General features: G+C 46.5%; 1 protein-coding gene across 1 annotated transcript in view; it reads left to right on the top strand.

Annotated features, from left to right (window-relative positions):
* CAPN9 (calpain 9) overlaps positions 1-12,754 on the top strand; it is a 54,071-nt gene that overhangs the window by 13,981 nt on the left and 27,336 nt on the right. The window contains exons 4-7 of the mRNA XM_011965471.1: positions 1,147-1,280; positions 6,045-6,213; positions 7,406-7,489; positions 10,226-10,311. Of these exons, the coding sequence (XP_011820861.1) occupies positions 1,147-1,280; positions 6,045-6,213; positions 7,406-7,489; positions 10,226-10,311 (473 nt within the window). The remainder of the gene's footprint in view (positions 1-1,146; positions 1,281-6,044; positions 6,214-7,405; positions 7,490-10,225; positions 10,312-12,754) is intronic.

The following is a 12,754-nucleotide window of genomic DNA, read 5'->3' on the forward strand; positions in this document are numbered from 1 at the left end:
TTCCTTAAAACACACACACATGTACACACACGCACACACACACCCTCAGCCACACTGTGGCCAACTCTTTTGATTGGGGTTGAATCACTGATGCAGCAAGATGCTCAGGATGACACAGCAAAGCTGTAAATAAATGGCTCCCAAAAGCACTGTGCCTACCCTCCTCTTTCGACCTCTATCTTCTTACTCTTAGAGGTTACCTTAGGATTGCTCTCAGGCCAACTGAACCAGAAGGAACGGGGAGGAGGTGGGTCACTGCAGGATACACAGAGAAACTACACATGGTCCTTGACTCATTCCAACCTTCCTTCCTGTTCCCAGCAGACCACACACAAGCTCACACACATGCATACATGTGCTCAAGCACACACGTGTGTAGAAGCACTTGCAAACACATGTGTGCATACATACACACACGTAAACATGCATGTGCTTGTATGCACACACTTGCACACATGTGAGCAAACACATGCTTGCACACATGCAATGTATAAATAAACCACAAAGAGTGCACATACCTGTCATGCCTGCCTGCATGCACGTGTATACACATGTGTGCACACATATGCATTCACACACAGCCATGCTCTCCTCACGCCTCCTCACCTGGCACACAGGAGATACTGAGTCCACCTGTCTCCTGTGTGAATGGCCAACAAATGAGTCTTAGGGGCTCCACTTATGGGTGAGGAGGAAGCAAGGTTAAGGCAAATTGGAGCTAGACCCTGAAACTGGGTGGGAGAGAATAATGGAGAACTGGGCTGCAAAACAGCAAACTCAAACACCACAATACATTCTCCCTCCCCCACAAAAACAACTTTCTTGTGAAGAAGAAAAACTAATTCAGAGCACCGTAGAGTGTCTACTTGTGACTCCTGTTCTGCCTCCCCCTTGCCCGCAGCCTTGATGGGTTGACCTTGAGTCTTTGAACTGATGTCAGTAGTTGGTGCTGGGTACAATGCTCAGCTTGTAACTTAGCGGACGAAGCCCAGATGCCCTACCATGGAACCTGTGTGTGATTTTCAAAGCTGTCTATGGGTAGCTTGGTCAGAGGGGAAAAAAGCAACAGGATCAACATTTACAAACAGGGCCTGGAGCTCCCATGTAGCTGACTCCCATCATTTCTGTCTTTTTCCTGGGCAACAGTTCTGGCAGCACAGTGAGTGGCTGGATGTGGTGATCGATGACCGCCTGCCCACCTTCAGGGACCGCTTGGTTTTCCTCCACTCTGCTGACCACAATGAGTTCTGGAGCGCCTTGCTGGAAAAAGCCTACGCCAAGTGAGTGACAGCTTCCCCAGCTCGGGCAGCCTCCCGACAGGAGTCTCTCCACTGGCCTTTGGGCATCTAAGGGCTGGGAAAAAAACAGGGCTCTGGGTTTGCAGGTGAGGCCCAGCAGGACCCAACCCTCTCAGGGCCCAAGAGGGGATGGAGGTGGGTTTCCTGTCATGGCCTAGATGTGCCCATCTTTGGGAACGGTGGCTACATTCATGACCCTTTGTCTCCCTGGGTCGTGAATCTGACCTTTGGAAGAGCTGGGAAGGCAAGCGGAGGGGAATTCTGGCTGTGCCGACAGCACTTAGTGCTTCAGACTTCTCCGACACTGGTATGGCTCAAACATCTGGGCTGTCACCCACATGGATATAGAGACACCGATTGTCCATCCTACAGGATGCTTCTTTTTTATTTTTAAAAAATCGTGATAAAATGTATGTAACATAAATTTTACCATTTTTAAGTGTGCAGTTCAGTGGCGTTAAGTACATCCACATTGTTGTGCAGCCATCACCACCATCTATCTCCAGAACTTTTTCATCTTGCAAAACTGAAATTTTGTCCCTATAAACCAATAACTTCCTATTCCTCCCTTCCCCCAGCCCTTGGCTACACCACTCTACTTTCTGCTTTTATGATTTGACTAGTCTAGGAACCTCATATAAGTGGAACCAAGACATTCATTTTTAATCACCAGCCAAATGGCCTCAGTTTCCTCAGGCTGTCAATTTGCAGCCCACTAGCTTGTTAGTGAAAGGCCACAGCAGCCTGAATTCGATCCACAGATGATGGCAGAGCTCCTGGGAGCCACTTTCAGGTTCAGCCTGGATCTTCAAGCCATGAGAATCCTATCCCCAGAGACAGAAGCAAGGATGGTCTTGCTTCTACCTCCAAGTGGGGCATGAAAGTGGCAAAAATAGAGTGAAGGCATACTGTGGTTAAATTAATCCTGAATTCAGCAGGACAGAATTAAAACCATCAAAGAAGAACTAAAGATGCCCACGCTTGCCCTCTGTCCCACCCAGGTCTGTGCAAACACCATCAGTGCCACTAGACAGGCCTAAGGGGACACAGGGCACTGTTTCTGAGTCCAGTGGGTGGAACCCAAGCCCAGCTCTGCCCTCTGGTGAGTGCCCCACACAACAGGATGCAAGCAAAGCAACAGAAACTGTGCATCATCTAGTTTCTAAACATAAAAAAGGTTTATTAGGGTCCTTTAAAAAGGCCAAAAATGGTTGGCAGAACAGTTCACAAAAAAAAAAAAAAAAAGATGTATAGATGGTGTTATGGTTAGTTTTATGTGTCAACTTGATTGGGCTAAGGGATGCCCAGATAGCTGGTGAAGCATTATTTCTGGGTGTTTCTGTGAGGATGTTTCTGGAGAAAATAGCTTTTGAATCTGTAGACTGAGTAAAGAAGATTGCTGCCACCAATGTGGATGAGCATTATTCGAATTGTTAAAGATCCAAATAAAAGGAAAAGACAAAGGAAGGGTGAATTCCCTCCCCGACTTCAACTGGGACATCCATATTCCCCTGCCCTCGGACATTGGAGCTCCTGGTTCTCAAACCTTTGTACTCAAACTTGGACTACATCATCAACTCCCTGATTCTCAGGCCTTCAGACTCAAACTGAATGATACCACCAGCTTTCCTGGTTCCCCAGTTTGCAAATGGCAGATTGTGAGATTTCTTGGCCTCCCTAACTATGAAAGCCAATTTCAAATGTATGAAATAACCTCACTTAAGGGGTTGGAAAGAAAGGTGCTGACCTAAGTAACTTTGGAAATTAGTGGAGTCTGTAAGATTAAAAGCAAAAGAAATTGTACGTGAGTGCTGTGCTCTAGTTGCTAAAGTGGTTTCTCAAAGGAATACAAATGAAAAATTGATCTAATTATACACACATACTGAGTTGAACAATCGAGTGAATGGAGGGTGGACGGCAGGAACCGAGTTTCTCTCTATTGGATTGAGAGGTTACAGATAGGCAAGGGGAGGAGGCCAGAATGATCCATGCAGATTAGAGTTGGAGATTCCAGAATTAACTTAGATATAGCTTAATAGAGATGGTTACGTAGAGATACATGGATCTATACATGGGTTATCATACACGTATATATTGATCTATACTTGGGTTATCATACACATATATATTTCCTTGCTTTGTCAGTGAGAGGAGCTAGAAGCAATGACAATCCTGTAGCAACAAGCACACCTATGTCTCAAGTCTTGGTTTCTAAGATCATTCTTCAATCAAAGGAACTAGAGCTTCTTGGAGATAAGGCAAATTCTAGGACTGGGGCATACACACATACATACATATATATATACACATACATACATACATGCATACATACGTAAAATGAGCCTAGGTCATCTTATAGTCCCAGAAAGTGAGAATACATGCAAGACACACACACACACACACACACAAATAAGGCTATGCCAAAAGGACACAAGAGCATGCTGAAGGAGCTCCAAACAGCCAAAGCTAGAAGAATTCAACCAACAAAACAGACAAAGCAGTACTGGATTATGAACCCAAGTAGAGGCCGGGTGCCGTGGCTCACACCTGTAATCCCAGCACTTTGGGAGGCCGAGGTAGGTGGATCTCCTGAGGTCAGGAGTTCAAGACCAGCCTGGCCAACATGGTGAAACTCCGTTTCTACTAAAAATACACTAATTAGCCGGGCATGGTGGTGGGCGCCCGTAATCCCAGCTACTTGGGAGGCTGAGACAGGAGAACCATTTGAACCCAGGAGGTGGAGGTTGCAGTAAGCCAAGATCACGCCATTGCACTCCAGCCTGGGCAACAGAGCAAGACTCCATCTCAAAAACAAAAACAAAACAAAACAAAAAAACCACAAAATAAACCCAAGTAGAAAATAAATATCAATGGGTCCATACTACTTTGAGTAAATGATCGTATAAATAAATGCGGAAGAAGGAACAAATATCCTGTGTAGAATAATTCCAAAAGATTATGTTTATATTCCATCCTTGAGAGGTGGAGCATAACTCCCTAATTTTTTCATGCGGGCTGCACATAATGATTCCTTCCAAAGAGTTCAGTATGGAAAGGGGAGAGAAGGAGCAACTTTCCAGTGGAGAAACCTGACTAACACTACCTTAGCCAGGTGATCAAGGCCAGCATCAGCCATGGTAAGGCATGTGGACAGCAGGTGCCCTTGATATGATGAGATGAGAAGGGAGCTTTACCTCTCTGGTCTTCCTTCCACTAACCAATAGCTCTACTCTTTTTTTAAAAAAATTATTATTAACTTTTTTTTAGAGACAGCGTCTTGCTCTCTCACCCAGGCTAGAGTGCAGTGGCACCGTAATAGCTCACTGCAGCCTGGAACTCCTGGGCTCAAGTGATTCTCCTGCCTCAGCCTCCGAAAATGCTGGGATTACAGGCACCAACCACCACACCCAGCTATTTTTTTTAGTTTTTAAAAACTTTTCATTTTTTATTTTTATGGATGCGTAATAGCGTACATATTGATGGTGCACATTTGATATTCTGATTACAAGCGCACAATGTGTGATTATCAAATCAGGGTAATTGAGACACTCATCACCTTAAGCATTTATCATTTCTTTAATAGCCCTAGTCTTATCATGAGAAAAAACATTAGACAAATTCTAATCCTGCAGTATGCCTGCCCAGGACTCCTCAAAACCGTCAAGGTCATCAAAAACAAGGACAGTCTTAGAAACTGTCACAGCCACGAAAAGCCTGAGGATACGTGAGGACTCAGTGCAATGTGGGGTCCTGAGTGGGATTCTGGAACAGAAAAAAGACATTAGGTAGAAACTAAGGGAGCCCAAATAAGCTGTTAATTATTAAGTCTGTTTTCATACTACTGATAAAAACATGCCCAAGACTGGGCAATTTACAAAAGAAAGACGTTCAATTGGATTCACAGTTCCACGTGGCTGGGAAGGATTCACAATCATGGCAGAAGGCAAGGAGGAGCAAGTCACATCTTACGTGGAAGGTGGCAGGCAAAGAGGGCTTGGGCAGGGAAATTCCCGTTTTTAAAACCATCAGATCTGATGAGACTCAATCACTATCACAAGAACAGTGCAGGACAGCCTGGGCGACAGAGCGAGACTCCGTCTCAAACAAAAAAAAAAGAATAAAAACAGTGCAGGAAAGACCCACCTCCCTAATTCAATCGCCTCCCACCAGATTCTAAAATTCTACATCGAAAAGCTTATTTAACAATCAAGCAGAGCACTTACATGTAAAATGCCTATGAATAAAAGAGATGACTATGAAAGAAAATGGTTAGGGGTATATGAGACCAGAGAAGAGAAAAGGCCTCTCTCTGTCCACATAGTCAGGCCCTGTTCCATGGGAGACTGCAGAGTGAAACACAGCATTTGAACCTCACAGCAGTCCTAAAAGGGAGAGCACAACTCTCCCTCATTTTGCGTATAAGAAAACTAAGGCACTGAGTGACCTGGTCATTCAGATGGTAAGTCGTAGAACTAGGATTTGAACCTGCAGCCACTCAGGCACCAGGGCTGCTGCTCTACACCACCACACCACACTGCCTCCCTTGCAGGAAGCTCAGGATCTTTGGCTTCCTCAAAGGTCCAAGCAAACCCTGATGCTTGCTTCCCATCTTCCTTCCACACCACCCAGCCAGGACAAACCCTGGGAGATGCTTCTGGCTTCGTTAGAAAAGCTCTGACTGCAGGGTGCCCCCGGTGGCCTCCCTAGGTCCCTGACTGTCTCCTCTCTCTCCTGCCACCCTTGCAGGCTAAATGGGAGCTATGAAGCTCTGAAGGGAGGCAGCGCCATCGAGGCCATGGAAGACTTCACCGGGGGTGTGGCAGAGACCTTCCAAATGAAAGAGGCCCCCGAGAACTTCTATGAGATTCTAGAGAAGGCTTTGAAGAGAGGCTCCCTGCTGGGCTGCTTCATTGATGTAAGTCGCTCATGAGCTCCCATTCCAGGCAGTATGCTGGGGCTGCAGTCTGCACCAGGTACCCCAGCCACACCTAAGAAGGGGCATAACTCTTGGGGGGCAGTGTTTATTCCTGCTAATTAAAACACAAATTTTAACCAGGCATGGTGGTGTGTGTCTGGAGTCTGAGGCAGGAGGATCCCTTGAGCCCAGGAGTTTGAGGCTGCAGTGAACTATGATCGTGTCACTGCTCTCCAGCCTGGGTGACAGAGCAAGACCCTGTCTCTAATAAACAAATAACAAATAAAACACAAGTTTTTATTTAATGGTTGTCAAATGACAAAGGTAAGATGTACTTGCTGTTATCAGATGGAACAATCTTGAGACCCATACAGGTGCATTTTTACCTCCTTCCCACCCGTGTCTCAGCTGCCTCTGTTCTCCAGCTCCACCCTGGGACTGGGATCACCTGGCCTGTACCCTTCCCAGCTCTCTCTCTGCTCGTACAGACAGGCACACACATCCACACACAAACATCAAGGTCAGTTGGTTTGATTTTACTGAAATGCAATCTTTCTATCTAGTTTTCTGAAGTTTTTTTTTTTTTTCATTTCATGTACTATGAAAAAATAGCAGATAGAAGTCTAATGGTATTTTAACACACACATTTATAATTTTATCTCATCTTTTTAAAATTTTTTTGTTGTTTTTTATGGACTGCTATGACACTGTGTATTTTTTTTTTTTAAATCAGTTCTAGTTTTCTGTTTCCTCTTAGATTAGCCATGGGGTCTGTTTTTCGCTAATGAATTAGCCAGTTCCTCTGCACTTTCAGGTTTGTGACGCAGAGCTGTGTGTCCTATTGTTATATGCTTCTTTTCGTCTCTGGGATGTATGTGATTGTGTCTTCTCTCTCACACTATACTACATGAAGGTGACAAGTTGTTCTGTTTGGGGACACAATAGTGAACTGTTCATTGGAGTCCACACTGGGAACGAGCGCCTCCCCATCCTGGGAAGAGACTGGAACTTGCTGCATTTCACTGCTAAACATCCTAGGGAAGTCCCATGCATAGCCCACGCACATGGCCTGCACCTGGGGCAGCAGAAGGGGCTGGAGGTTGTGACCAGGCCAGGCCTGTAGCCGGGTCTGATCCAGCAGGGGAGGCTTGACTTAGACGGTGCGTGTGACTCTGCTCTTGCCATGTTTTAGACCGGAAGTGCTGCGGAATCTGAGGCCCGGACGCCGTTCGGTCTTATTAAGGGCCACGCCTACAGTGTAACCGGAATTGACCAGGTAAGTGACTTGAATTCCAACCGCAGGGTGAGGGGAGACGCATGATAATGCTAGTCCCTTAGGCATTTATTCAGTGTGTCGCAGTTTAAATGTCTGCCTTTCAGACATTTCAGGGACACCTAAAGAGTCAGGCTGGAATTCAAAACGGCAAGCCAGGAAAGAGAGAAACCGTGTGATTCCACCGCAGCACAAAACTCGTTTAGCAGGTGGAAGCGCCTGATCTTTGTTTATTTTTAATTTCCTTTCTTTCCCAATTCTCCACCAGTCCTGTGTTAATCAGGATTCTTCAGAGAAATAGAATCACTAGGGAACCAAATATACGTACATACAATTAAGCACACACACATATCTATCTATCTATCTATCTATCTATCTATCTATCTATCTATCTATCTATCTATCTACATCACACAGTTGACCCTTGAACAACACAGGCTTGAACTTATGTGGGGATTTTCTTCAATTTCTGCCATCCCTGAGACAGCAAGACCAACTCCTCCTCTTCCTCCTCAGCCTACTCAATATGAAGATAATCAGGATGAAGACCTTGACAACGATCCACTTCCACTTAATAAATAGTAAATGTATTTCCTCTTCCCTATGATTTTCTTGATAACACTTCTTTTCTCTGGCTTATTTATTGTAAGAATACAGTATACAATATAAATAATTATAGAACATGTGTTAATGGGTTCTTTATGTTATCAATAAGACTTCTGGTCAATGGTAGGCTATTTGGAGCTAAGTTTTAGGGAATACGAGATTTTTTGACAATGCAGGAGGGTTGGTGCCCCAACCCCCCGCATTGTTCCAGGATTAACTGTAATACAATTTATTGTAAGGCATTGGCTCATGCAACTGTGAAGAGTGAGAGGTCCCGTGATCTGCTGTCTGCAAGCTGGAGGCCCAAGAAAGCCAGTGGCATAGTTCCGGTCTGAGTCTAAAAGGAAGGCCTAGCAACCAGGAACACCAATGGTAAAAGTCCCAGTCTGAGGGCAGGAGAGATTGATGTCCCAGCTCAGGAACCCAGGCAGAGAGAGGGAATTCCCCCTTCCTCTGCCTTTTTGTTCTAGTCAGGTCTTCACAGATGAGATGAGGCCCACCTATACCAGGGAGGGCAATCTGTTTTACTCAATCAACTTAAATCTCGTGTCACCCAGAAGCACCCTTGCAGACACAACCAGAATAACCTTGAAGCAAATATCTGGGCACCCCATGGCCCAGTCAAGTTGACACATAAAATTAATCACCACAAATCCCATTCTCTGTAGCTGTAGCCCAGGTGGAACTGATCCTGAGAACACCCAGACTCCACACAGCACCACCCTGACTTCAAGGGAGTGGTTGGTTAGGAGGAGAGATCCTTGAGGGGCACAAGGGGAAGAGAAATAAAGAATAGGATGAAAGAGGAAGACACGAAGCCAAAGGTATCACTCTCCCAGACTCAAGCTCAGCAAAGCCCAGAAGCCTGCCTTGCCCACTCCATACCTCCCCTGGACCAGTCTCAAGCCCAGCACTCAAAAGGCACAGGTGCCCCTGGTCTTCTGTAGCCACCCACATGTTGAGTGACATCCTCTGAATGTATGGGGAGTTCAGAACACAGAAGGGAGGCCCTGCCCTTCCTCCTCACTGGAGCCAAGGTGTGAGATGCAGTTGGACTCTTTGGGATTCTTTAGAATGTTAGCTATTTGTGTTGGTTCCTTCGTCCTCCTTCCCCGTCCATACATGACTTGCAGGTCGGTCACTCAAGTGGGCGTGTGATTTTCTAGCTTAGATCTTCTACGTATTCCATGTAACAACAGAAACCTCCCGTCATCTTGGTTTGCTTGATTTTGCTTCCTCTGCCCCTACAAGGAACTCACCTGACTGAACCTTTCAAATTAAATGAGCTCCTTAAATGGTGAGCCACAAGCCACATCTTGGACTCTGAAGAGTTGATGTTACTTGAATTTTTATACATCCAAAATATCATTTATGCCAAATGCATGAGGATAAAATGTTCTGACTGCTACAGCTTCTGGTTAGTCGATAACTAGAAGTCTTTTACTTTCACTCTCTCTCCTCCAAAACCCTTCTCAAATGCATTGACCCTTGTCCCTGCTCCCAGGCAGAGCCTGAGGGTACACTGGCTCAAGGATGGTTGAGGTAAACAGCAGGAATCCTCATAGATACCTGAAACAAGGAAAATATTGGGTTTCGAAGATGTAAAAGCTCTTTTTGTTTATTGTTGTGTTTAAATTCCCAGCATGTGCTTATTTTCTTATCATTCATCTGTGCATGGGATGCTAAGATGAAGAAAGTTCAGTAATAGTTCCATGAGCATCTTTGAGGACTACTTTTTACCATTCACTCTACTAGATGTTGAAGAGGCCTAAGACTTGGCTCCTGCCTCTAGGGAGATCCCAGTCTAGAGAGAAACCCATCCATTTCTAGATTCACATGGACTAATTTCTTGTTAATTACAATTCCACTTTACTTCCCAAATGTGGCATAAGCATTTTGGTGCCTAATATAGTATCTTTGGCAATAGTAGCAATTATTCAATAGGAATTAGAAGGTTCCAAGGGCTGGTTAAGAACTGGCGAACTTTTACATACCTTCAGCAGCGTTTTAGGCAAGAGACTTTTCAACAACCAGTCCTGGATGGAGCTGGTCCACCTGGAGCTCATGGATGAATGTGGCCAAACGTCCACCATATTTATCATCTCACACTTCCCTCATGCTTTTCTCTTCTAGGTAAACTTCCGAGGTCAGAGAATTGAGCTCATCCGAGTCCGGAACCCTTGGGGCCAGGTTGAGTGGAACGGGTCATGGAGCGACAGGTCAGTCACCCTATCCCGCCTCTCTGGCTGGTTCCCGGGGCATGTGGGGCCAGAGCTGGCTTGTGCAGACATGTGAAGGAGTGACCTGTCTACCACCCTCCCGGGCTCTGACTCAGGGTCCTGTCCCGATTCTGGGGTGCCCCTTCTTCCTCCCCTTTCAGCCCTCAGGCCCACCTTGCATCAAGCTTGATTCTCAAGAAAGACTTACAGCAGTACTCTAACTTTCACAAATTGAATTTATGTCAATACATAAATGTGTTACCTCCCATGGTGATGTTTATAACCCAGTGATATGGTGAAAAGCTTTATCTGTAGTTGTGAGTAGCTCCAGTAAGCAGTGTGCATGTGCATGCGCGCCTGTGTGTTTGTGTGTGTGTGTGTGTGTGTGTGTGTGTTTAGAGTATGGGAATCCCTGAAATATTACCTAGTGTGTAACTATAGGATTCTCTCTGATGGTCACTAACCATGGCAGAGGACCAATAGGCCAGCAGAGAAATAGAAGTGGGACTGAGCGTGGTGGCTCGTGCCTATAATCCCAACACATCAGAAAGCCAAGGTAGAAGGATCACTTGAGTATGAGAGGTTGAGGCTGCAGTGAGCTATGATTGCGCCACTGCACTCCAGCATGGGCAACAGAGTAAGACCCCATCTCTTAAAAAAAAAAAAAAAAAAAAAAAAAAATAGAGGAAGTGGAATTGGATTTTCATTTATTACAGAGCTGTTAACCGGAGTATTGGTCTCCCAGTTATCAAGAAAGGTCTGCCTTTTCTGTGTGTGTCCCCACAGCTCCCCCAGCTCTGGTCCCTTGGGAAGCGGCCCAGGTGACTGGGAACCAGGGATGTTTGGGTGGGTGCGTGGCAGGGTCCGCCTGAAGCTGTTGCTCCTCCTCTGCTTGTTGGGCTCCTGAAGGCCTTTCTTGCCACACCCATGGCCCCTGAGCTTCTGGGGAAATCTGAAGCTAGTCTAGAACTTGGTTAAAACTGAGCCAGGGTTTGTCTTCAGTCCAGACACAGCTACCAGGTCACCAGGCATGGTGCAGCTGCTGCTCTGTAAGCCAGACCCCAGTGTGAGGGCAGAGCACACAGGCGTGTGCTCTCTAGGCTGTCATCGCCCCCATGGAGGTTCTCATCCCACCATCCTCTGCTCTGGCCTTGGCTGCCGCCTTCTGAGAACCAAGAAGCATTGGCAGAGATGAGCTGAGATGGGTTGAGGAGGGAAGAGATTGGCCTCCCTCTCCTGGCAGAAAAGGAAAGCACAGAGAAATATTAAAACCAAAATTAGTGAGACTACATCATGTTGTAAGATGTGCAGTGCCCCTCAGCTTTGAGATAGATAGTAGCCTATAAAGGGAAAATGGGCCAGTTTCTCCCATTTTCTGGGACTCACAGAGGTAGAAATAAAGAAAGTGCATTCTGACTGGGAGCCAAGGCTGGAATGAAGTTCGTCTTCCACTCATGCAGCCTCCATGGATGATGCACGGGGCAGGAGCCATCCTGACCCCCTGACTTCGCTGTGCTGCTGGCGACATGTGAGTAGGGTTGAAGGCACCACGTGGTCAGCCTGTCAGGCCAACTACCTGGGTATAAGCCACTTAAGATAATGGCTCCAAAAGCAATTAATGGCTGCCAGTTCCACTCTTCTGATCCTGGCCTGAGCACCTGGAGACAGGTCCCTGCTGATCCTCCCCTTGGATCTCCGGAGCACTCCGCTGATTTTGAGTCGAGATCACAGGATGAGAGGGAGCTGCTACATTGGCTGTAGCACCACAACAGTGGTGACATACTTTGAACTATTTGGAGGTGACTGTGGGGGTCACAGAAAATGCAATGAACTTGGAGTCACAAATCCTGAGTTTGGAGAGTAACAGGCAGCCACTCCCACCCCCACTCTTCCCTGAGCATGTGTCCATGGGCCTACCTGAGCCCTTTTGTCTGCAGGATGGGCACACATAGCTCACAGAACCCCACCTGGCTTGCTAGCGCGGTCACAGACAGAAGGTGCCCAGTACAGACAACATCAAGCATGGGCAAGTGTAAGGCATTATCACCTTTCCAAGTGTCAGCTTATCCACTAAGGAGAGGCCAAGCACTGCTCCAGGTCACATGGCAAGTTGGAGGCCAAGCACGAAAGTCAGTGGACTTGTGGCTTCCAGCTGGGCTCCTCTGCTACCCCGTGGGCATGCAATGCCTTGCGACTGTCCCAAGATAATCTTCCATGTCGGTGGTTCAAATCATCCTCAGGGGTATTTTATCCATCAGCAGCACTTGGAGATGTACTTTCTGGCCAGCCCTCTTATTTGGGGGCCAGTGGCTCACTGGCCGCTGCATCCCTGGGTGCATTTCTGGGACCCAGTGAGTAGTCACTGAGCAGGACTTATTTCCTCCATAACCACACACCGTGGGTTCCACATCAAGGCCGTTGTTGCTCTTCATGACCTCTGCCT

The sequence above is a fragment of the Mandrillus leucophaeus genome, unplaced genomic scaffold (genome assembly GCF_000951045.1).
Source record: "Mandrillus leucophaeus isolate KB7577 unplaced genomic scaffold, Mleu.le_1.0 Scaffold728, whole genome shotgun sequence".
NCBI classification, from domain to species: Eukaryota; Metazoa; Chordata; class Mammalia; order Primates; family Cercopithecidae; genus Mandrillus; species Mandrillus leucophaeus.